We start from the raw sequence: 23465 nt of genomic DNA, 5'->3' as shown, positions 1-23465 counted from the left end.
GACCAGGAACGTCTGTCCGGCTCTGCATTCCCTAGAAAGGTGACTTCTCAGGGGTCTCGGCATGGTGTTGGCCGGAAGAGAGAGCTTTGCGAACTTATCAAATGAATCACAACATCCAGAAGTGTTTATTAAACTAGTTTCAAGGTAGCACCGTCACCAGTGGGGCAAGAGTCTTGATGTCGGGGCAGGATTCTGAGTCTGGGCTTCGTGGAACGTGTAGAAATTATCCGGATGGTGAGTAGCAGCCGCTGAGAGTCAGGGATCGGAAAAAACGGGGGCAGTGCTCTGGCTCTTCCTCCATCAGCTCCCTTCGAGGGCGCCAGCGGTCACTTGAAGCAGAGTTCCCTGTGGGAGCTGGCCACGGGTTGGCAGACATCTGGCTTCTCACCCTGGAGGGGACAGCCGTGAGCTGGCGGTCCCGGAACGAGTCCCTACCCGCCCCCAGCGGCCCCTCTGTCCCCCTTCCAGCTTACCTGGTACAGGTGGCAGACGAGGCTTAGGAGCTGACTCAGATCTTTCAAGGGTTTCTGCACAAAACACGACAGGAAGTCGTACAGTCTCCCCGGCTCCACTTGCCCCAACTAACCTGAGTCTGGCCCGGAAGGGGCTGCAAATGGCTCCGAGTCTGGCCCCTGCCTCCCAGACCAGTGGGCACATCCATCATCCTGGTCCCTGCCCCCGGGGCCACACGCAGGGTTCCGAGAGCTCTTACCCCGTTGACGACGACCCAGGGCACATACTCGTGGCGCGGCTGCAGGGCATCTGTAAGCTGGGCGTTAATGTGCAAGAGTTGCATGCCGCGGTCCCCCATTGCACACTCCATGATGGTGTCCGGGGACACCTCCGGAGCATAGATCTGCAGGCACTGAGGGTGAAGAAGGGTTGCTGGTGAGCTGGAGCATTGCCTCAGCTTCCTCTGTGTTATCTCCCCAACGGTGCCTCCTCCAGCCCCCCCCCCCCCCGCCCCGAGCCAAGCTTCTGTTTCCTCACTGGCAACAGGAGACGTTTGGGTCCACAGCAATGCAACAAGACCCATAAACAGCAGGTGCTTAATATTTGCCTGAGGGGAGGCCCCCAAGGCGGGAGTCCGACTGCTCCTGCCTCTCATGAGACCAGACCTGCAGCCCCTAGACTGGCCTCTCTAGCGTCTCATTTTCCTTGGAGCTTTCCTACGTGCTGTTCCCTCCACCAGGAACACCCCTCCACTTCCTTCTCCAGAATCTTCTGAGTGCTCCCTCCTCCTCACTCTTCTGGCCCCGCTATGACTCTGCAGGGCTGCGGGGCATCCCGGGGTGAGGCCTCTTAGGCGGTCCAGATGTTTGATGAGTGAATAAACGATCGGCATTCATGAGTTACTCCGTTGGGAATTGTTTTTTCGTAACCCTCCCGAGAAGTAGGCGGGCCTGTCCCGTCATCCTCATACCCCAGATGAGGATCATCATCCGTATGCCTGTACGTTTCTGTTCATCCAAGCCCAGTTCAGAGGCAGCTCCTCCAGGGAGCCCTCCTTGATCTACCCCTGCCTCCAAAAGATCTTTGTTCCCTTGATTCAGAGATGTGAGGCTTCCCGAGGGAAGGTCACTTTCCTGGGGCTACAGAGAGAGTGGTGGTCGGGCCAAGACTTGAGCCTGGGTCCGTCTGGGTACAGGGAAGCCCAGGGCCTCCCAACCTGGGCCAAGGGGAGGGGTGTGGCTCACCGGCTCCAGGTTTTTCTCCATGTCATCCATTTCCTCCAAGCAGACAATGGTCAGGAAGGCCATATTCCTCTCTAGCTGGTCCCAGAGGCAGGCCTGTGGGATAGGGAGGAGACAGGCAAGGGCATGAAGTGGGCCCAGGGCACCCCTACCTACACCACTCTGGGAGTAATCGCGGGTGTTCACTAATAAAGGGGTGAACGAGGATATGACTCAGTGGAGGCACGCAGGCAGAGGATGGGGCCGGTTCCAGTCCCTTCTGAGCCTCGCTTCGGCCTTCCCGACAACGGGCAACGTCCCCAGCCTCTCACCCCCGCCGCTCGGGAATTCTGGGAGCTGCTCACCTCCACCTTGTTAAGCTTGCATTCCTGCTCACCGTGCTGGCATGTGAACTCCCACCTGCCGCTGACATTTTGCTCCTGCAAGGCAGCTAGGTGAGTGCTGGCTGGCCCGCCGGCTGCCCCCTCCCCTGGCGCCTCAGTTTCCCCAGTGCCAACGTACCTGGGCATTTCCATAGGGCACCAGCGTGACGTTGAGGATCTCCAGGACCATCAGCCAGGTCGGGAAGAGTTCTCGGATCAGGAAGTACTGGCAGCCGGGGCACAGTGCCTCGTAGTAGAGGCTCACGTTGACAGGCGGGGATTGTGACTTCCCGAGGGGCCCCTGTGGGCACAGGTCCCCAGCCTGTGTGGGAGGAAGGGGTGTGAAGGGAGTCCAGCCCCGCTTGGTTCTCTTGCAGAAAGGTAGCTGCAAACAGTAGGTGCTCCATTTTGCCCTCCTTTCAGACGTTGCCAGGTGGAACCCTGACCCTAAGGCTTTATTGCATCCCTAAGTCTTCCTAGTTTTTCTGCAAAACAAAGACTTGCAAACAGTAGGCACTTAATTTATGCACAGCTCTTGCTTTCCTTCAGTTGAGGTGAAACCCCTGGCCCAGGGGAACTGTATGCAGTAAGGACCCGAGGCATGCGCATTTCTGGTCACTGCCCTCAATCCTGCCTTCTCAGAGGTGCATACCACAGGAGACTAATTCATGCTCATTTGTTGCCACCTCATCCCCCAGAGCCTTGGCCCCCGAGCTGAGCAGGGCCCTACCCTTGCGCTGACTCCTTATTTATTCTTCCTCTTAAGGGGCCCAGGTGAACCCCTCCCAAACCCCACTGCAGAGGCGGCGCCTAATATGTGCTGATTTCCGGTTTCGGCTGACGGATGGCAGCAGCCAGCGTCTGTGCAGCAGTGAGCAAGTCGCTCAGCCTCCGGGACAACTGCTTGCTCGGCCCCAGAAGCACGCGAGCTCTTTCTTCCCTGGCCGGAATGCACCCAGTAAGCAGCACCTGCAGGGGCGGTGCCACGGGCCGACTTATCTGGGCTTCCCCTGGCATACAGAAGGAGACTCCTTTCCCGCCCCAGACGTACACAGTAGGTGCTCAATGCACCCCGGGCTGGGCGGGCGGGGGTGGGTGGAGGACTGCCGGAGAGTCTCGGACGTGAGATGGGAAAGTGAAACGAATCCGAGCGCGGCCACGGTGCCCGCGGGTGGGGTTCGGTACCCGCCGGAACAGCGTCCCCGGGACCCTAGGCTTTCCCGGCAAAGTCCGGGGAGAGGGGAGGAGCCGCCTGTCCCGCGTCGCCCCCTGCCTGGGCGTCGGTCCCCGCCGGCCCACCCGCCGCGTCGCCATCCCTACCCGGCAGGCGGCCGCCCCCTCGGGGAGTCTGTCCAGCGAGGACGCCCGCGCCACCGCGGGGACCCCCAGCAGCAACAGCAGCAGCAGCGGCGGCGGCGGCAGGAACGGCAGGGGTGGCGACGAGGCCATCACAGCCGGGCCAACGTGCGGAGGCGGGAGCAGCGGCCCGGGGAAGGAGCAGCCTTTAACCCCGCGGTGGCCCAGCCCCCAGCCGGACCCGCCTCCCGATGCCCACGCCCCTGGGGGCTGGGGCTGGCGTCTCTAGGTACCTATTGACCTCTCTGGGTCCCTGTCCAGCCTGTCCCCCACCCTCACTCCCGCCAGGTGCTGGGCCCGCCATCCTGAGGCCGTGGGGCCGCCTTGCCATCTCTCTCGACCCCTCCCAGTCCCCAGGGTCGCCCAGTCACGTGAGGCTGGGGCAAGAACTCGGGGAGCAGAGATTAGGTGGAGGCTTCAGAGATAGACACAGAGAGAGGGAGAGAGAGAGAGAGAGAGAAAGAAGGGTCTCCATGGGCCCACAGACAGCTCTGGGGTTGGCCAGGGTGACCCAGGCCCCCGTTCCTAGCCTGGGAGCCCCCTCTCCCTACCCTGCTCTTATGGGGGAGCAGGGAGGGGCTGCACAGCCCATCCCCGCACCCCAGCCTTGCGCGGGGAGCCCCTCACTCTCGACCATGGGACCTGCCCCTCGCCCCCCCCCCTCCTCTCAGGCTCCCCAGCCCCGGTCCTGCCCCTTGCGCCCCCTCCTCCTCTCAGGCTCCCCAGCCCCGACGCCTCAGTGCCACCAAGCGTGGTCCCGCGGCGCTGACTCAGGCTTGGCCACAGCTGGGCCAGAAAGCAGAAGCCAGTGGGGGGAAGGCCCCTCACTTCTCTGGGTCCTCCCAGCCCTGGCTGGGGTGGGGGTGGCGGGCAAGAGGAAAGCTGGAGTTCCTTCTCTCCTCCATCCAAAGCTTGGGGGTGGGGGGGTGAGCATCCAGGCCCGCAGGGAGCTCCCCTGGGAGGGAGGGGGGTTGACCGTGGGGGACCCCAAACCGGGTTTGTCTCCAGACTCCACTGGACGCCTCAAGCGATGGACCCTCAGCTTCCCCTTCTGTAACATGGGGAGGAGAGTGAAGTCTGGGGAAGAAAGCCACGTGGTGGGCTCAGAGGCAGCGGGAGGGTTGGCCCAGGCTAGGGGTGGGGTGGCCCAGCTGGAAAGGTCTTGGGAGGTGCAGGCAGAGACTAGCCTGAGGTGGAGGCTGGGGGTGATGAGGGAATAGCCCAGACGTTCAGGCCTTGCAGGGCCTCAAATACCAGGCATGACACAGGACCTGATCCCACGGGAGGAAATGCCCAAACCTGGCCCAGATCACAGCCAAGTCCCCAGCTCCCCAGCTCTGCCTCCTTCCGGTCTGGGAGAAGCCCCAGCCTCCCAGCCTGGTGTCCGTGGCAGCAGCTTTGGGCGGGGGCGAGGGGGTTCCCTAAAGTCCCCACGGCTGGATGGTCCTGCCAATTCTCTTTGAACCCTTTGCAAAACCCATTTTTGTGAGGTCTCTGGAAGAGGAAGCCCTACAACTGTGTAGAGTTTGTGTGCACTTGCTCCATGCAGGGCAGGCAGGAAGAAATAATCCTAAATTGCTACAAGTTTTCCAGTGGTTACTAGGCCCCAGCCCGATTGGATGAATTCCCAGAGGTAACCTCATTCCTTTGCTTATCCAAGCCTTAAGAGACTTGCTCTTGGGGGTGGGAGTAGCAACTATTGATCCTACTTGGTGAGAGGAATCTGAGGGTCAGATCCTCTGGGGAGAGGATCAGAAGGGGGGGGGGGGGACTGTCCCAAGGAAACAGCAGGTGGCTGAGTGCAGGCACCTGCTGGAGGCCATGTGGGCTGTTACCTCTTGTCTCCAGGCTCAGCCTGCTGGTGTCATGGGACCTAGAAGGTGACCTTTATCCTGTGTTCCCCCACGCAGTGGGTAAAGACCACAGGGGAGACAGCGTCTGGGCTGGAATCACTCACAGGGCACAGCAGGGACAGCCCTGGGGAGAGCCTGGGCGCTCAGGCCAAGGGAGGCAGGTCCTGCCCCTTGGAGCCCAGTGAGAAACAGCTCAGAGGGCAGCTTTGTTCATTTATCCTGGGCTGCTGCAGGCATGCTGGACCCTGACAGGTGCCAGCCCCGGGGGGAGAGGGCAGAAAGCTTACTCTCTGTAGGGGGAGGGGGGAGGAGAGGGGAGGGCTGAGAGACCGGGACCTTGGGGAGGGGAGGATGGCGAGTGGTCAAGGTCAAAGACACCATGAGGCCCCAGGTCAGTGTCCTCTGGGACCTGGAGGCCTGAAAGTCAGGGGTGGGTGTGGAGGGGGTCAGAGGAGAGTCAGCAGGGAGGGGCTGGCACTGAGGGCTTTAAGGACATAGTGGGGGAGGCTTCTGAGTGTGATGAGAGGGTTGTGCTATCGACCCCACCTGGCAATGATGAAGCTGCCCATCAGAGGGGAGGCGGCTTTCCTGAGGGCCTGGCTGGTGGCCGTGGGCTGGGACTCAAACCTGGGGGACAGCCTGGATGCTGGTGAGAAGCCAGGCTGGAGTCTGGGATGCCTCGAGGAGGCGCAGGGCAGAGCTCAGGGTTTGAGCCTCTCTGCCCTGTGACCTTGGGCAGGTCTCTCAACTTCTCTGGTCACAAGCAGCTAAACCGGGTGGCGGGGAGGGAGGGAGGACTGTCAGCCTTCACTGGCTGCCGGGTCTGTGTGACCCTGTGAATGCCAGGGTCCCCAGCACACGGGAGCCATAGAGAAGTCCCGTCACCAACAACAGAAGCGTCCACACGTTCGATGTTTTATATCCATATCGGTATCAACGTACTTTACAAAACCTGCCTGCCAGCCTAGCTGGGCAGGCAGGAGGTGGGGGGGGGGGGTCCGCGGGTAGTGTAGAAAACCAGGGCTCTCATCCCAAAAGAGGAGAGAAAAAGGGGCTATACAGTCAAGAGAAAATCAAATCAGAACCCAACATGATCGAGGAGAAGCCTTGAACCTACACTGAGTAGAGGTGCCGTGGGCAGTGATGCGTCTCAGCCACCCAAGCGGCGACGGGGGCCTCTATTTCTGGGAGGCCTGGTGCCGGGTGGGGCCGGCTTGTGAGTTTATTTTTAACTCTTTTCATTTTGGGGTGTTGCTTCTTGGCCGGTGGCCCCTATGGGGGGGATAACCAAGTGGTGGTTTCACTTCAGGGTTTGGAGGGGAAGTTGGGTCTGGGGGCGGGTCCCGCCCGGCCCAGAATGTCCCAGCCGAAGTTCTTGGAAGTGGCCAAGTAAAGTTCCTTCCTGCCGTGACCCCAGGTCTATGGCTTAAAAGTCGGGGCACCCAGGCTGGGGCCGCACAGCCCAGGGGCCTCTGTAAACATGGCAGGTGCAGCCAGGTGGGGCTTCGGGGACCCCGGGGGTGGGGGGGCTCTGGTGGGCAGGGCGCACAGGATTAGGGGTGGCCAGAGCCGTGGGGAGGGCAGTGCCCATGGAGGAGGGGGGTATGGGGTTGGGGAGGTAGGACCCCCCCCAACCCGGAGACACAGAGGGACAGAGAGAAGGACCGACAGGTGGGGAGGGAAAGAGACAGGGTGACAGGGAGAGACGGAGGGAGGCTCAGAAAGAGAGACGGAAAGAGAGACAGGAAGAGGCTCCTAAAGGAGACAGACAGACAAGACAGAAAACCTGGAAGAAGGGACAGAGGCAGAAGGATGGGACTGCCCCCCCTGCCTCCGGGCCCGGGGGTGACCGCTCCGGGCCGGTGCTCGGTGGTCAGCGGGTGGCCGGCGGGGGCCCGGGCCCGGGGGCCCGCACGGGGTGGGCGAGCGTGACGGTGAGCGCGTCGTTGTGCTGCACCAGCGAGGCGTGCTGGTAATGCAGCACCAGCTCCTTCAGCGACCCGTACAGGTTGTAGGGCTCCGCGAAGCCGAAGCCGGTGGCCGTGCGGTAGATGACACAGTGCTTGGTGTCGCCGTCCACCCTGCAGGCGCAGGCGAAGGGGGCGCTCAGGTGGGCTCCCCCCGGGCTCTCCCGGTTCCTGCTACTCCCACCAGGTGATCTCGGCGGCGCTGGACCCCCTACTCCCACCAGGTGGCCTCGGCGCTGGACGCGCATTTCCCCGCGTCCTGGACCCCACCCTGGTCTGGATGCCACCGCCTCCTGCCTTAGGTTCCTCCCTTGCCTGTGGCAGCCATTGTGGGGGGGGGGGGGCGGCGGGCTTCTTCCTGGCCGTCTTCCCAAGGTCTAGCACACAGTAGGTGCTCAGCGAGAGCTCTCAGGAGGAACGCGCACATCCCCCACCCCTGCGCTCACTCCCGGCTCCCCCCCCCCCCCCCACCAGGCACTCACACCACGGAGCAGGCATAGCAGCCCCGCTGGCTGCTCTCGCGGATGAGGAAGGTGCCATCCCGCTTGCCACTCAGCATTTCCTCAGCCTGCGTGCGGTTGATCTTGCCCACGTACCACGTGCGTTCCTCGTGGTGGGGGAGGTCATCCTCGTCTTCCATCAGCGCATACTGGCTGCGGGGGAAGCAGGGAGGGACCCCGGTCACTCACCCACAAGCCTCTGAGGCTCTCCTGCCGCCTGGACGACTCACCTGCCCTGGTGAACTCCTACTCGTCCTGCAAAACCCACCGAAAACGGCCCCCTCCTCCGGGAAGCCTTCCCGGGCCCCCATCGGGTGTCCACTTACTCCTCGGTCTCATTTTTGATCCCCAACCACTCGTTGATTTTCTTCTGCCGGGCACCTTTCTGGGTAAGCCACCTGGAGGAAGAGGAAAGGTAGGCTCATTCCACCCTGCCGGGAGGGGAACAGAGCGGCACAGGCAGGCTAGCCCACAGTGGGTCAGGGCAGCCCGGCCGGAGGCAAGGACCGGCCTACAGGAGTGCAGGTTCTGGGTGCAATACCGCCGGTTGCCACAAGGGGTCAGCCTTGGCTTGGTCAAGGAAAGCTTGGCCCCGGGGACCTTCCAGGGAAGCCCCCCACTCACTATGTTTCCTTTAACACTTATCGGACCCCTAGAATGGGCCACCCCAGCAAGGTCTTATCGCTACCAGAAATTTAGGCCTGAGGGCTGCACGGCCGTGTGCCTTCACACGGGGGGGCTCTGTTCTGTACCTCAGTTTCCCTCCGCTGTTAAGGGCCAACTTTACAAAGAACTTTGAGAGAACAGAATGAGCTAACGCGCACTCGGTACTCAGCACAGTGCCTGGCACACGGCAGGTACACGTACGCATCTCAGGCGGAGGTGGGAGAGAGAAGCCCTTGAGGAAGCCCTCGGCGGCTCAGGGGGGCAGGGGCATGATTTCAGCTCGGGCTGGGGCTGCTGCGACCCTCCCGTGCGCTAGGCCGCGCGGTTAGCATCCACAGACTGGCTTCTGCTGGAGGCTCCCAGTGACCAAGCTCCGTGGGAACAGTGTTCCCATTTCGCAGACCACTATGAGGCTGAGGCCGACCCGTACCTAGGTAGCCCTTCCCGGGGGTGGGGGTTGGAGGGGTCTGATCGACGGGGCCGGCGGGGGGGGGGGGGGGGAGGGCTCGTGGACAGACGAGGGGTCTCAGGGGCAAGGCGGGGCCGCTTGGTGGAGGCAACGCGAGTGAGGCCCCGGCAGAGATCACCGCGCCAGATGTGCCTGAACTCACGAGGGACTCTGCATCTGAGGACAGAGCCAGGCACTCACACGAGGTACTGGTCTCGGATCTTGCGGAGCTGCATGAGGTCTGGCTTGAGGCTGTTCATGCGCTTGTCGATCTCCCGGTTGTCGGAGGCCTGTGCCCGCAGCTCCTGCTCCAGCTTCGTGCGGCTCTCGTGGATCTCGGCGATGCGAGACTTGAGCCGCTCTGAGTTCAGCAGGATCCTGTGGGAGGGGCGGCTCTGAGGCCTCAGACGGCGCCCCAGCCGCTACGCCTTTGCACTGCTGCGTCCCTGATTTCTTTCCCGTGAACTCCTATTCATCCTTCAGAGCCCATTTCAAACGACCCTCCCTCCCCCTGGAACTCGGGGTGTCCCCCCTGTTTCCTTTCTTTCCCCAAGTTGCACTGTGCTAGATCAGGGTAGGGTGGGGTAGGGCAGGGCAGAGGAGCCCACTCACCTCTGCATCTCTTTCTCATTGCCCTCACGCCGGAAGCGCTCCAGATACTCCTTGCTACACTTCTCTTGTGTCTGGCCCTGCTCTTCAAAGATCTTGATGGTCTCGTTGAAGGCCTCAATTGCTGTGCGCTTCATCTGCAGTTCCTGAAATGGCGGGGGGGGGGGGGGGACTCTTAGCACCTGCTGGGATTCCTTTCAAGTCCCTCATGAAGGGTGAAGGCAGATCCCCACTCTGATATGGAGACTTTGCTCACGCTGTTCCCTCCATCAGGTGCATCATTCCTCTAGCTCCTCCTGTACTGAACGGACTCCTATTCAGCCTTCAGAACCCCACTCCCCAAACCCACTCTTCCTTTAGATCCTCTTTTGGGTACCCTACAAACCCCTGGATCTGGTAGCACTGCTGAGAATTAAAGACAAATCTAGGGGCACCTGGGTGGCTCAGTTGGTTAAGCGTCCAACTCTGGGTACTGGCTCGGGTCATGATCTCACGCCTAAGCTGCCGGAAGCTTAGGTCTGAGAAGCTGCACGATAGTGTGCCTTCAGCGTGCCATGCTGACAGCACAGAGCCTGCTTGGGATTCTCTCTCTGTCCCTCCCCTGCTCACGTGCACTCTCTCTCTCTCAAAATGAAAAAAATTAGAAAAAATGACAAATCTAGTTGCTACGTACAGGGCATGGGGCTCCCTCTCAGGGTACCTGCTACACGGAGTACTTTCAATATATCATCTTGTAGAACCTGCCGAGAGCTTCCTACAAAGCAAGAGCTATTAATGGGGAAACTGAGACTCAGGGGCCCTAAGTCACTCCCAAGATCACGATGTTCATCACCCCTCAGGCAGGCGTCTTGTCTGCTCAGAGCTTCAGACAACCCATCAGTAAAAAGGGGACAAGGAAGAAATTCCTCGGGGATGGCAGGGGGAACCCAGATATTCTCTGCCTGAAATGGAATGTCCAGTCTGAATTAGCTGCGTCTCAACTTACAGAAGTAGATTATTAACAGTCTTTGAGTCATAAAACCTCCCTCTCCCTTCCCCGCTTAAAAAAAAATTTAATGTTTATTTTTGAGAGAGACACAGAGCACGAGTGGGGGAGGAGCAGAGAGAGGGAAACACAGACTCCAAAGCAGGCTCCAGGCTCCGAGCTGTCGGCACAGGGCCCGACGCGGGGCTCAAACTCACAGAAGATCCTGACCTGAGCCGCAGTCAGATGCTTAACCAACCGAGCCACCCAGGCGCCCCATCCCCTGTCCCTGTTTTAAAAGATATTGCGCTTTCCCGTGATCGCCTGACCCTTTGTCTCCATCAACTCTTTGTCAGGTTATCATCACTCGGGATAACATCCAGGTTGAGGGGTTACAGAGAAATAAGGAAGACCCGCGGTTCCAGATGGGGAAAGTGAGGCCCCGAGAAACGCAGAGGCTCGACCAAGGCATTTTCTAGGTCCTGACTCAGCTGCTCCCGGGAGGCTGGCTGGTGCCTTCCTTTTTTGAAAACACATGCATTGATTTCTGCCTTTAGGGCAGTTCCGGGTGCTGATGACTGCTCTGTGACCTGGAAGCAGACGGCTGTCCCTACGGCCTCGCCGCCGCCCCTCCACGCCTGGGTCTCCCCACGTGTGCAGGCCTGTGGTACCTGGGAGGTGCGTGTGTACTCCTCGTAGAGCTGGTCGTACTCGCGGCTCTTGTCCTGGTACTGCTGGTGATAGACTTTGAGCTGGGCGCCCACCGCCTCCACGCTGTCCTCCTTGACGATCTGGTCCTAGGGACACCCGGGGTGATCAGAGAAGCGGCCTGGGACACTTGTGCCGGAGGCTGGCACTGTCCTCCCACCCTGGCCGCAGACCTGCTGGTACTTGGACACCGGGTAGAGGAGCCGTGTGTCCAGTTTGGCATTGTACTGGGCCAGCGACTCGTGGCGGTAGTGGGTGATGAGGTCCACAACGGAGCAGAAGGTGAGCGGCTCTGAGAAGCCATAGTGCCCGTCACGATGGAAGACCTTAATCAGCTTGTTGTTCCCGCCTTTCCTAGGGGCGGGCGAGAGGGGTGTCAGGAGCCCGTGCGATCCCCAGCCGTCCAGACACCGCACGTACCCCACTCTCCAGGCAACCCCCTGTCCTTCTGCCCTGGGTGTCCTCCCTCCCACCTCTCACACCCAGTCACCCCGGAAGGGGCAGGCCCCCACCTGAGGGTCAGTGTGTATTCCCCCTGGATCTTGCTGGATGCATCTCGGACCAGAAAGGTGCCGTCGGGTGTGTCCCGGAGTTTCTCATTCACTTCCTCCCTGCGGGGACACCCAGGATTGGGGCGCCCAGCGGGAGACCCTGCCCTTCGGGCTCTGCCCGCCACGTGGCCCGTCCCACGGCCCTACCTGGAGATGTCACCCCAGTACCACTCGGCATCCTGCAGGGAGGGCGGGTTCCCCCCATTGGCTAGGCCTGCGGGGGCTGGCTTGGCCTTGGGGGGTTTGGGCGGCAGCGCTGGGGGACAGGAAAAGAAATGTACACTGAGCACCAACTGTATACCGTGGCTGGCTCCTGTTGCAACAGAGCTTGCTGATGCGGGCAGGACTCCAGGTCAGTATTCGTGATTCCCAACAGTAAGAGCTAATATTGGGGTGGGGGGAGGGGAGAGTCACCTGGGGGTGCGACCTCCTGCTCTTCCAGATGTTCCTGAAGCAACTTCTCCACCAGCAACGCCGGGAAGTCAGGGCTGGGCTCAGTCCTAGGGGGAAGGGGAGCGCAGGGGGTAGGTAGGGTCTGAGGTGCACAGGGTCCCGCATCGTGCGGCAGACGTACGTGAAAGCACGTGTAGGGAAGAAGACGGGCAGGTGTGGGGGCCCCCCGCCTGTTTACGTGTATGCAGTAAGCACTCGATAAATGTTCACACACCAAACACACGGGAGTCTAGCACCTAGGGTGGGAGGGGGAGCGGAAGCGAAGGTGCACAGCTCCACCCACGAGCCTCTTCTGCGGTCTAGACCCCATCGCTTCAAGTCTCAAGGCTGCTGGGGTCTTCCTGGAACCACAGATCCCGCCCCGGTTATCCTAACTAGTCCCGGCATCACAACACCTCTGGCCTCTTAACCCCGGGGCCCCCGTTCACACTCCTTTATCACGGCCTAGACCCCACCCTGGGCGGAGGCTCCCCGCCCCTCCTCCCTGAAAGCCCGCCCCTTTCAGCTCCGGCTCAGCCCCGCCCCCTCTGGCGCCTCACCCGTCGGGCGCGCCCCCTGGCGGCGGCGAGGGGGGCGGCGCGCGCAGCAGCAGCGGCCCGAAGGTGGCGCCCAGGGCTCGCACGGCGGGGCCCGGAGCCGGGGCACGTCGGGCCACCCGGCCCAGGTGCTGGAGCAGGAAGCGCAGCGTGAGCGCGCGGTGCAGTGGCAGCGTCGGGGGCTCCAGCGCCGGCCCCACGGGCCCCGCGGCCTCTGCGGACACACGGCCGGGGCAGGGTGAGCCGGGGCCGGCGCCGGTCCGCCCCGGCCCCCTTCCCACCCGGGCTTCCCGCCAGGCTCACCCCGCAGGGCCCGGCGCGCCTCGGCCGCAGCCTCGGGCGTCACGAGGGGGGCGGGCAGCGCCAGCAGGAAGCCCTTGACGCCATCTGCCAGGGCTGTGGCGTCCCACTGCTCCACGTCGCTCAGGGACCAGTCTGCGGGGGCAAGGGGGGGGGGCAGGGTTGGCCAAGGAGGCCCAGGGCCAGCGCTCCCCCAACCCCTGCCCGTCCAAGCTTCCCCTCACCTGTGCGCGGGGCGGGCAGCTCAGGCCTGTAGAGGGATTCGCTGTCTAGCCCTGGAGGGGTAGGGGAAGGGGTGGGTCAGCTCCACCCCAGATGGCAAGACCAGCTCTCACATGCATCCCCGTACCCCTTGTGGGGCCTGGGATGGCTACTCAACCTCCCAGAGATCAGAAGAGCAGGGGGAGGGGAGACAGGTGGTGCCAGAGGGCACAGCACACGCAACGGCAGGTCCGGTGACCACATTCCCATCCAACCCGGTAGGAGTCACTACTGCCCCACCTCCACGTGGAGGCCCAGAGCATCCAAGCTCAGCTTCTTTCCACGCAGAGTGGGTCTGGCGGCCCCGTGAGAGGAGGAGTGGCCCGTCACCAGAGATAAGCAAGCAGCACACACGGGCTGCAGCCGGGCGGAGGCTCACCTGTCCGCTCCGCGGCCTCCACGAGCTTCACCAGGAGCGGGGGAGCCACATCAGGTGGGGAGAACTGCTCTGGCAGGTCAGGGAGCGTGAGGCCTGGCAGGAGGGGACAGCGTGTTGGTGGGGTCCCTGGAAGGACTCCAGCCCTTCTTTGCCTGAACCTCCGCTTGGGCGGCTCCCGGTAGGGTCGGGTCTAGGCAGGCGCCTGGCATCTGGACCGCCATCGTTTGGAAGCCAAAAGGCCTGGCTGAAGCGGCTGGGAGGGTTGAGTTGGTGGCAAACGATTTTCTGGGTTAAAGTAGCAGTTTACACACTTTCAGAGACCAGGTAGAAATCCTGACACCTGCGACTACGACCTTATGACGCGGATACAATTAAGGTAAGAATTTTGAGACGAGATGTTAGATTTGGGGCTCTCAATCCAATGACTGGTGTCTTTGTAAGAAGAGAAGGCCAGGTGAAGACAAAGGCAGAGATTGGGGTGATGCGCCCACAAGCCAAGGAACACCTGGAGGTCCTGGAGGCTGGGAAAAACAAAGAACCACCCGTTCCTAGACATTCCAGAGGGTGCACGGCCCTGCCGACACCTCGATTTTGGACTTGTGGCCTCCGGAACGGTGAGAAAACCCACTGTTGCTTGAGGCCACCGAGTCGTCCGTGGGCATTCACTACGGCGGTGCTGGCGTCGCTCACTGTGCCACCTCGGGTACAGAACCCGCCCTCTCTGAGCCTCAGTTCCCTCGAGTAAGAAACCGGCTCATGGTGTCATTTCTCCCTTAGTGGGAACAACAAAGCGGTTGAAGACAATAAAAGGACAGTCTCCCCTATCCGGGTCAGAACACCTCACTTCAAGGACCTTTCTCCATTCTCTAAGTCATCTTGCTTTAAAAAAAAAAAAAAAAAAAAAAAAGTATTTCTCCCGGTTTTAAAAATGCTGAACCCCTTCCCAGCGGGTGTCAGAGGCCTTCCGGGGCCCGCGTTTCTCGCTCCACCGGGCCCTTTGTGTTCAGGCGTGCTCTGCCTGCACGGCCACCATTTGATGCGGCTCCGGCCCTCGGCAGGGACGCCCGGGCATCCAGCAAGGGCAAGCCCAGGCCTGCGGGGCCTCCCTGAGTGATGGGCCAGGTGGTGCCTCAAGCTGGAGAAAGGCCCAGCTACGTCAAAAACACTAAAGAGGAAAAAAAAAGAGAGAACAAGGGGAGAGGAGGTGGGTGATGGTGGCAGGGTGGGGGCACAGGTTTGAAAGTTGCCTGTGGCTCCTCTGCAAAGCGGGGGAGGGAAGTCTCATGAGAACAGGTGTCACCCCCATTTTATTGATGCGGGAACTGAGGCCGAGGGAGGGAGCAACCACCCTCTGGGGGCCCAGGTGCGACACTGAAGTTGCACACTAGCTCCCTGTGCGGGATGGAACGGAGGGGACACAGGCAGCCACAGCACGTTGCTGGGTGGTCCTAGGGCCCTGGAGAGGCAGGGCCTGCACGTGCAAAGGACCAGTTCTTCCTGCTGCCAGATGAGGAAACTGAGGCCTGGAGAGGGCTGGCCCCAGCCGCTGTCACCTAGTCCTGGAAGACTTGGAGGGCGGGGCTGGGCAGCCACTCGGAGTGGGCATGTGTGTGGTGGCTGGACCCAGGCCAGGCAGAGGAGGGAGGCGGCTGTTACCAGGGGGAGAGGCAGATTTTGGCTGGGAGCCCGGATGGGGCCGCCTCCTGCTCCTCCAGGCTGAGGCGGGACGTAGGCCCCGGCCCTGGAGGCGCCAGATGCTGCAAACCCCTAGCAGCACCACACCACAGCCTCTGTTTCCCGCCGCCCCCCCCCAACTCGGCCCCATGCTGTGGGGTTCTGCTGTGACCCTCTTGGGGCATCAATGTCCCTCTGGCACAAAACCGGGCAGGCCAAAGGTTGGGGCCATGGCGCCTCCCAGGGCCTTGGTCTTCCCTGGGGGATGTGCCCACGGTGAGTGGTTTGACTCCTTTGCACCTGGGTCTCCCCATCTGTAGGCGGGGCCTCCCTGGGTTGCTGTGGCGGGGGGTGGGGGAGCAGACTACCAGGCACTCAGCACTTAACCAGCCTCCTCCCCACAACCTGAGCCTTGGTTTCCCTGGCTGGAACCCATGTGCCCTGCCCAGCAGACAGCGATTTCAGCCTACCCCCAGTGCCCTCATTCTGCACTCCTACCACGTGCCTCAGAAGTGTAGATGGCCAAGGGTCTTTGGGGGAGGCATGTGGGGTCCTCATACCCCAGTGTGCTACATGGCCTGGAATGATCATCCCATCCTCCTTATTTAGGCTCTGTGGCTCCCTCCATCTTGGAATCCAGGTAAACTTAGGGCAATGGAGAGGGGGTTTCTCAAGGGACCCTATCGGTAAACCGAGGGACGAGGCTAAAGTGAACCTCTCAATCCTGCCGAACGCTCCCCACTGTGCTCAGAGTCAATCCCACAAAGTCCCTGAGGCACAGCCCCTGTTGCGGGGCCCTTCCCTTCCCACTCGGCCCCGTGGGCTGTTCCCCGAACCCGCCGCTCCATCCCTACCTCTCAGCCTCTGCCTTTGCTGTGCTTGCCGCCCGGAGCCCTTCGCCCCCAGCTCTCCCCTTGTGAGGCTCCTTCCTCACAGCCCTTTTCGTTACCTAATCACTTCTCGTCACTTGTCGCTTCTTGCACCAGGAGCCCCACAAGGGCGGGGCCGGGCCCGTGTCCACCGCTGTGTCCCCGGCGCCATGAACCGCGCCCAGCCCTCGACAGCAGTGCAGTCAACACTTGTTGACCAACCACATGTCCTTATTCCTCCTCCCCTGGAAGGGGTGCCATTGCTTCACTAGAAAGAAGAGGAAGCTGAGGGTCTGAGGGAACCCCCCGCCCCGGCCGGGGCCCCTGCCTGCTGCTCACCTGGCTCAGGGGGCCCGTCCCGGGGCCTGGCGGGCAGTGGGCGGGGGCCACGCGGACGAGGGCCTGGCCGGGCCAGGGCTACAGGACCCAGGAACTCGACGTAGGTGCCGGGGAAGTCACCTCGCTGCCGCGTGCGCTCATTGAGGCCCGGCATCCAGCCCACGCTCTGTGGGCAGCACTCGTTGCCCTCGGCCACGCCCAGCACCTGCAGGGCGGCTCGGCTCACCACCAGCACGTCGCCGGGCAGCAGCTCCAGGTCCTCCGGCCGCTCCCGGCGGAACGGGTACAGCGCGCGGTACTGGAAGCCCTCGGCGCCGGCCATGGCTGGGCAGGGTGGGGTCTGGACGGTCAAGCTGCTGCTCGGGGCCCCGGTGGCCCCATCAGCTGGGGCGACGGCCGGGGAGGGTCCGCTGAGTCGGCCTGGGGCACCGAGACCACTATTCCTACCAAGAAGTTAGTTACGGGTGACCACGGGGGTCACTCATGCCTTGCCTCCCACCATCATTCCACGACCCTGACGTGGGTCGCTCATGGCTCGCTCCACCATCCGTCAACTGGTGGGAGGGGGTCGGCAGCGTGGTCTCAGGTCACTCGGCCGCTGCGTCCCCCCTCGATCCGTAGGGCAGGGCCAGGCTGCTCACTCCCTCACACGGGGGGCCATCGGCGCCCGAGGCTGGCGGCTCTTCCGGCTGCGCCAGACGAGGGGGCCGAGGGCACAGGCTGTCACCATGCTTGGCCAGGACGCCGACCTAGGGGGAGATGGGCAGGGCAGCGTCAGCCGGGTCGGGCTCCTGCCACCCCCACCCCAGAGATGGGCCCAAATCTGAGCTTGGAATCCCCTCGCGGGGTAACCTCGGGCCAGTCCCAGCCCCTCTCTAGCCTTGTTTCCCCAGCTGTGAAATGGGCGTAACAGCAGCCCTTGGGGTTCTGGCGAGCTCTGCCCCAGGCATATCGCACGCTCTTCATCGCCCCTGTTAGAGATGGAGAAACCGAGGCTCAGCGCAGGGAGGTCTTTGTCGGACCAGTGGGCCACGAAGCCAGTTAGACCCCCCAGTGGGCAGAGCGTGATGGGGAATGCTTAGGGTACTACGGGAGTCCCGAGGAGGGGCCGGGCCAGCTGAACACAGGAGGCAGCAAGGAAGCAAAGAGGTAGGAAAGCAGGTCCAGCTGGAGGCCCCAGCGCGGGCAAAGGACTAACAAGTGAGTCCAAGGTCTCTGCGGGGGGAGAAATGAAGGTGCGCGTGTGCGTGCGTGCGTGTTCCGGCTTGGCTCAGTGAGGGGCCTAGAGTAGGATCTCAAAACGTGAGGGGGGGTGATGGGCGGACAAGGGGACCTCCATGCAGCCAGGAGAGGGTTAATGGCAGGAGGGCATCACAGCTGCCAAGGGGGAGGCTGCTGGATGCGTGGCGATCGGTGATCACGCCCCGGGAGCGTCCAGCCTCGGGGAAACGGCCCGCCACGGACAGCATTCCCAGTCTCAGCCCCACAGGTTCGGTCTTCCTGAGACTGGGGAGTGGGGGAGGGCGTGCTTTTCTAGAGGGCGGGTCTTCAGAGAGGATAGGAGAGAGTACTGGCTAGAGGGAATAGTACGTGCAAAGGCTTGACAGTGGGAAGTTGCTTGCCAAGAGTTCAGGGTGGCCCGATGAAAGCCACCCGCCGTCCACCGCGCTGGTCCTCGAGTGCCAGACAGAGGGGTCGGGGCTTTGTCCCCCGACCACGAGAGCCCCAGAAGGGACTCTCTGCAGGGAGGAGAAGCTCCCGGTTCCGGGGTGCCCAAACGTACCCGCTTCCTGGACCCGGTACCACCATTCTACAGGTGGGGAAACTGAGGCCCAGCGAGGGGACGTCCAGGAAACCGCCTGGATCCGCTCGCCTGCCGGCCCCCGCGCCCCAACGTGCACACGTTTGCACACGCCCCGGTGTGTGCGCCCGGGGAATCCAAGAGGCCGGGTGGAGGGGCCAGGCCTGGCCAGGGGCTCGGCGGCTGGACGCAGGGCCCGCGCGCTCACGCGTATTCAGAGGCGTGCCCGGGCCTGCGTGGACCCGGCAGCCCCCAGGGGAACGGAAGCGGAGACGACCCCCGACCCTCCTGCATCTCACCATGTCCCACACAAAGCCTGGGTGCCCCTTATTACTGCTCGACGCCCCACTCCAGGCAGGGCCTCCTTCCATCGGGGGCCGCAGTCCCAGCGCCTTATCTCCGCCTGGGGGCACCGCGTTCCTCTCCCCACCGCCCGGGGCAGGCTGCACCGCTGCCAGGTCGAACCCGAGGCCTCCTGCTCCCGGAGGCCCCCGGTTCCCGCGGGGCGCGATGCGGCTAGGCGCTCGCGTTCCGACTTCCACCTCGGCCCCGCGCTCTGCTTAGGCGCCCCGCATTGGCGCGCACGCTCAGCCTAGCCTGCCACGCCAGCCGGCCCGGACTTACCTGGTCGCGGCCGCCACCGCCGCCGCGGCCGCCGTCACACGGAGCGGAGCCCGACCCGTGGCTCCGCCGCGGCCGCCGTCGCCGCAGCCGCGGGATCCCCGCCTCCGCCACAGCCGCCGCGGTTCCGAACAGCCGGGCCCGCCCCCGGCGGAAATGGCCGAGCGCGTTCGGGCCAGGCGCGTGAAGCGAGGCGGGGGCGGAGCCTCGGGATGGCCGAGCATTTCCGGAAAGAGCCGAACATCCTCCCGCGGGACTGGCGGGCAGAGGGTGCCACGAGATAGCCGAGCATTTCCGGAAACAGCCGAGCGAGCGCAATCGCGTCAGCTAACCGTTTCCCTAAGCTCGGCGGGGCCCGGCTGGGCTTCGAGATGACCGAGTGATTCCGGAAATCGCCGAGCGTCTCCCCCCAGCGGGACTGATGGAACCGAGGCTGAGCCCCGAGACTGCAGTTTCTGCAAAGAACCGCGTGTGCTCGGACCCAGAGGGAGGCCCTGTGAGTCGAGAGCCAGGGATGGACCACCAGTTTCCGGAACTGATGGATGGGTCCTAAGGGCGCGAGGCGGCCCCGAGCTCAGGGAGCAGGAGGCGGTGGGGTGGGAAGGGAGCTCGCCACAGAAATCGGAGCTTTTCAGGAAAGAGCCAAATAAGCTGGGATTGAAAGCGTTTCCATGGCAGCCCAGAGCGTCCGGAAACAGCTGAACTATTTGCAGCGCAGCGAGCGCGGGAACACGCCCAACGAGGACCCAGAGACGGGCGATTGTTTCCGGAATAGCCGAAGACACTCGGAAGCGTGGCCCGGGGCTTCTGGTACTGCCCAGAAGTAACCCCAAAACACGGAGTTGGGGTGGGTTCGCGTGCGGCGTGGGGGACTGTGGGGGGACAGGGCACAGTTCCAGCGAAGACTTGTATAGAAAGGACACAGAGATGGTTTATTTGTTTTGTTAACACAGCTCGGGGCCCCAGATCGGTGTCCGGATGAAGCTTTTAAGAGCAGAGCCTATGATGGGTACTCGGGGAGAGGGCAGGAGGAGGCCAGGGACCCGAGAAGACATCAGGGAGAATCTCATTGGCGAACTCCTGTGCCACCTTCAAAACCCCTTCAAAGGAAGTCAGTTTTCACCCCGTCCCCACCACACTGTCTCCCCTTACCCCTTTCTTTGCCCCTCACAAATCCAGACGTTGGGCCTCCTCTTTGTAAACGTGGGCTTTTATTCACGGTCAGCTCCAGGATGGAAGGGGGGTGGGGGGCACAAGTCATGCACAGCCTTGGTCTAGCTCCAGCACCAGCCAGTGCTGGGCGAGGGTCTCTGGGAGGGATGCATTGTGGGCTACCGTGCCTGGAAAGTGCCCTCATCAGGTGGGGCGCAGGGATCTGGCCGGCCACCCCCACAGAGGAAGTGGCGGTTCTGAGACGCCCAGTGTGTGTCACACAGCAGCCCCGGGGAAGAGAGCTGGAGGTGGATCTGCCGTATCCGGCACCAGACTCTCCGTTCAAGCTCCCTTGTCGACAGTGCCCACGACGGGGCCTGGCTGCGTGACTTTTTTACCAGGTGATCGTGCGACGCGTCTCCACCCCTCGCCAGGCCTCGGTTACTTGTCCATAAAATGGGGAGGACACCGCCACCTGCAGCCTTCTCAAGGCTGGCTGGGGGAGAAGCCACGAGTAAAAGCGTCTGGCATAGGGCGGATGCTTAATAAATAGTCATCGGGATTAGTTTTGTAAACACGAGGAAACTGAGGCACAGAGTGGGAAAGCCATTTTCCCAGAGCCACACGAGGAAGCCAAGATTCAAACTTGGGCCCCATTGCCCCCCAGTTGGGTTTCTCACTCGAATTTCATTCTAGGAAGGCTGCGCTACGTTGCGGGAACCCTCCGTAGGGTGTTTCAGACACATCATGGTCAAGGGCTCACCCTGGTGGGCACTGAGCACGTGAAATCTTGTCCAGGGTGGACGTTCTTCCCCTGCCCTGGCAGTAGTACCCCTCGAGGCCTGCGCCTCCCCCCCCCCCGCCCCAGGGCATCAGTGTCCCCCTGTGGAGTGGGTGACCTCTCTGCTCCTCCATCAAGGTCCCAGGTCCCACACCCCCTCCCCCGGGGCTGAAGCCTTCAGGACTAGAAACAAACTCTAGCGAGACTGGCCTAGGGATCGAGGCTATGACAGTGAGACGTAGCTTTCAGCGTCCAGTCCCTCATCGGGATTGCTTTGTTTTGTGGGGGAGGGGAATCATTTACAGACTCTCCAAGTCCTATCCGCATTGGGCCCGGACAGGTAAGCTTGCCTGTATCCCCTCAGGTCAGTGGGTCCTGGGCCAGGATGGGATCAAGGAACACACACACAGAACTAAAACATACAGAAAACCTAGAAAACACAAACATACGTAACTTGTCCAAAGTGCTTCCTTCTCAGCCCAGGGGGCAGCGTCTGCAAATGGGGTCCCAGGTGCAAGGGGCAGGACCCGGGCAGCCACCTTCGCAGTGGTGGCTCAGTCTAACTATCGCTTATAAAAAGTAATAAATTAGTCGCAGGGATTTGCTGCTATTTACAATGCCACCCTTGTCCCCCATTCCTGCCCCTACGTACGGCCCCAGGTCTGCACCGGAACACGAAGGAGGTGCTGTCTCTACTTTCCGGTAAGGACTGAGATGGCTTCTCGCCTTCCGGGTGTCACAGTCTGGTGGCTCAGTCTCCATCCAAGAGTCGCTTGACGGAAAAAACATTGCACACGAAAAAGCCCGACTTCTAGGCCAGGGGGAGGCCGGGTGGGAGGGATCAGTCCTTCCCGGCAGGACCAAGGGCTCCTGGCACAGCCTCGGCGCCCTCCACGGCAATCTGTGGCACAGAGGTGAGCGGCCCGGCGGCCTCCTCGGGTGGCTCATCGAAGCTCACCTCCTGCACGGCCTCCTGCTTCTTGAAGGAGTCACGGCGCTCGGACAGGTGTAGCCGCCGCATGACTACCAGCTCCGAGTCTGGCCCGCGGCCGCGGCGCCCCAGCTCCCCATCCAGCCGTTCACCCGAACCCAGCTTATCGGCCGACTGGCCCCGGCGCAACCGTGGAGACCGGGCGGGTGCAGGTGGGTGCCCGGGGAGGGGCGAGGGCGAGCGGGGTGGGGGCACGGGCACCGGGGGGCAGGCCAGTGGGGAGGGCGGGATGCTGCTGGTGGACTTGCGGCGGCCGGCCTTGGGGCGGGGTGGCCCGAGCTTGGCGGCCAGGCCATGCAGGGAGCTAGGGCGGGTGTGGCCAGCGGCGGCAGGAGAGGCAGGGCTGCTGGAGCTCGGGGATGCACTGGGAGGGGATGCGGTGTCTGTGGGTGATAGATGAGGGTCAGGGCCACCGGCCTGCATGTCCCCAGCCCTGTCGTGGGGCCCTGGGCCTGAGAGCGCCTGCCAAAGCCCACGTCTCTGCCTACGGCCACCCAGTATGCCTGCCTTTCTCGCCTCCTGTAATGTGTGCAAGGCGTTCCCTTGGCTTAGATCTGGTGAACTCCTACTCATCCATCAAAGCCCTAGTTCCTATCCACCCACTTCTCATCTAATGACCTACCCCTCAATGGGCCAAAGGTACGCATCCACCATCTGCCCCGTGACCGCCCCTCCACCCCAAGCCTCAGCTGCAGAGGATACCTGGTCTGAGGAAAGGAAAGGTGGCACAGATACCCTCAGCCCCTCGAAGTCAGGGTAGAGAGGGGGCAGAGAGGGCTTCTTGGAGCAGGGGCCTCCTCCAGGACTTCCCTGCTTCCCCTCAGGGGTGCCCCAGCCTGGTCCTCCCATCACTGGATGCTGACCCAGTGAGCCTAGGGGTGTCTGCACCTGGCTGTCTCTCACAGACATTGGGCCAAGTCCCCATCCTTTCCTGCCCCGGAATGATCTTTCTAAAATGCAGACCCTTCTAAAACATGCCCTCTCTAGCTCACACACCCTCCATAGCTCCCAGCTGCCCGCCAATTTAAGCCCAGCTCCTTGGCCTGACCCATCTCCCAACTTCCTCCCTCCCAGCCTTCTCCCTGCTTTCACAACCCTGCAGCCTAGCCCCCTTGGTCCACGATGCTCCCTCTGCTGGGTACTCTCTTCTCTGCTCTCCCGCCTCTCTCCTCCCACTGCCAGGCTGCCTTGCAGACCCCAGGCGACTGGAAAGGCCCTTCTGGTCCCCTCACTTCCTACGTCATGTCATTCCCTCCTGTAAACCCCGCCGGCGTCCTCACCGGGGTCAGGCCCCACAGACCTGAGCAGCCCCAGGGTGGCCCCGGGGCGGGGCGGGGCGGGGGGGGCACACCTACCTGCAGGGGCGTCGGGAGCTGGGCTGCAGCAAGGCGTGGTGGGGCTGGGGGAGAGGCTGTGGGTGGGCGAACCCGGGAGGCTCTCGCTGGACGACAGGGAGTGGTGGAGGCCGGAGGAGAAGCTCCGGCTGGTGTGCAGCACAGAGGACTGTTTTGAGATCTTCTTGAAGAGCGACTTCCGCCTGAGGGGGAGAGACCCGATGCGTCAGAACCCCTGTCCCCAGCAGTCTAGGGAGCCTGCTCCCGGTCCTCTGCAGCACTCCGCGCAGGCCCAC

At 62.5% G+C, this 23465-nt stretch overlaps 3 protein-coding genes and 1 long non-coding RNA gene across 30 annotated transcripts in view; 1 reads left to right on the top strand and 3 right to left on the bottom strand.

The window, feature by feature from the left end:
- Positions 1 to 97: 97 nt before the first annotated feature.
- On the bottom strand, positions 98 to 3557 carry IFI30 (IFI30 lysosomal thiol reductase). Its single transcript, XM_023247408.2, has 7 exons — positions 3377 to 3557; positions 2196 to 2378; positions 2039 to 2113; positions 1698 to 1790; positions 713 to 865; positions 474 to 527; positions 98 to 389 (listed from the first exon to the last, which is right to left on the bottom strand). Exons 1-7 carry the CDS (start codon positions 3503 to 3505, stop codon positions 327 to 329), a joined length of 750 nt encoding a protein of 249 aa, XP_023103176.2. The 5' UTR covers positions 3506 to 3557; the 3' UTR covers positions 98 to 326.
- Positions 3558 to 6168: 2611 nt separating this feature from the next.
- On the bottom strand, positions 6169 to 19035 carry PIK3R2 (phosphoinositide-3-kinase regulatory subunit 2). Its single transcript, XM_023247400.2, has 16 exons — positions 18915 to 19035; positions 16490 to 17238; positions 13608 to 13700; positions 13192 to 13242; positions 12971 to 13102; positions 12671 to 12881; positions 12093 to 12178; positions 11826 to 11934; positions 11640 to 11738; positions 11301 to 11481; positions 11091 to 11216; positions 9459 to 9601; positions 9048 to 9224; positions 8059 to 8130; positions 7715 to 7885; positions 6169 to 7346 (listed from the first exon to the last, which is right to left on the bottom strand). The coding sequence occupies exons 2-16, from the start codon at positions 16809 to 16811 to the stop codon at positions 7139 to 7141; spliced, it is 2181 nt and encodes a 726-aa protein (XP_023103168.2). The 5' UTR covers positions 16812 to 17238; positions 18915 to 19035; the 3' UTR covers positions 6169 to 7138.
- A 131-nt stretch (positions 19036 to 19166) lies between these two features.
- LOC109494843 lies at positions 19167 to 20113 on the top strand. Its single transcript, XR_002149937.3, has 2 exons — positions 19167 to 19758; positions 19865 to 20113. It is a non-coding gene; the product is annotated as an uncharacterized LOC109494843 (long non-coding RNA).
- MAST3 (microtubule associated serine/threonine kinase 3) overlaps positions 20104 to 23465 on the bottom strand; it is a 36884-nt gene continuing 33522 nt past the window's right edge. For all 27 annotated transcript variants that reach the window (XM_019819706.3, XM_023247370.2, XM_019819687.3 and 24 more), the window contains 2 exons: positions 23191 to 23372; positions 20104 to 22218 (listed from right to left, as the gene is read on the bottom strand). In XM_019819706.3, the coding sequence (XP_019675265.3) occupies positions 21686 to 22218; positions 23191 to 23372 (715 nt within the window). In that variant the 3' untranslated portion in view covers positions 20104 to 21685. The remainder of the gene's footprint in view (positions 22219 to 23190; positions 23373 to 23465) is intronic.

The sequence above is a fragment of the Felis catus genome, chromosome A2 (genome assembly GCF_018350175.1).
Source record: "Felis catus isolate Fca126 chromosome A2, F.catus_Fca126_mat1.0, whole genome shotgun sequence".
Classification (NCBI taxonomy): domain Eukaryota; kingdom Metazoa; phylum Chordata; class Mammalia; order Carnivora; family Felidae; genus Felis; species Felis catus.
The sequence above is the reverse complement of the archived record's forward strand: the minus strand, read 5'-3'. Positions and strand labels throughout refer to the sequence as shown.

Bases quoted from the DNA above. Each gene is read 5' to 3' on its own strand.
- IFI30 (XM_023247408.2), bottom strand. From the start codon at position 3,505: ATGGCCTCGTCGCCACCCCTGCCGTTCCTGCCGCCGCCGCCGCTGCTG. The intron at 2,114-2,195 runs GTACGTTGGCAC...GCTGCCTTGCAG, and splicing joins TGCCCTATGGAAATGCCCAG to GAGCAAAATGTCAGCGGCAG. The intron at 1,791-2,038 runs GTGAGCAGCTCC...CCTATCCCACAG, and splicing joins GCAAGCTTAACAAGGTGGAG to GCCTGCCTCTGGGACCAGCT.
- PIK3R2 (XM_023247400.2), bottom strand. From the start codon at position 16,811: ATGGCCGGCGCCGAGGGCTTCCAGTACCGCGCGCTGTACCCGTTCCGC. The intron at 8,131-9,047 runs GTGAGTGCCTGG...CTCTTCCTCCAG, and splicing joins ATCCGAGACCAGTACCTCGT to GTGGCTTACCCAGAAAGGTG. The intron at 7,347-7,714 runs GTGAGTGCCTGG...CTGCGCCTGCAG, and splicing joins TGCTATGCCTGCTCCGTGGT to GGTGGACGGCGACACCAAGC.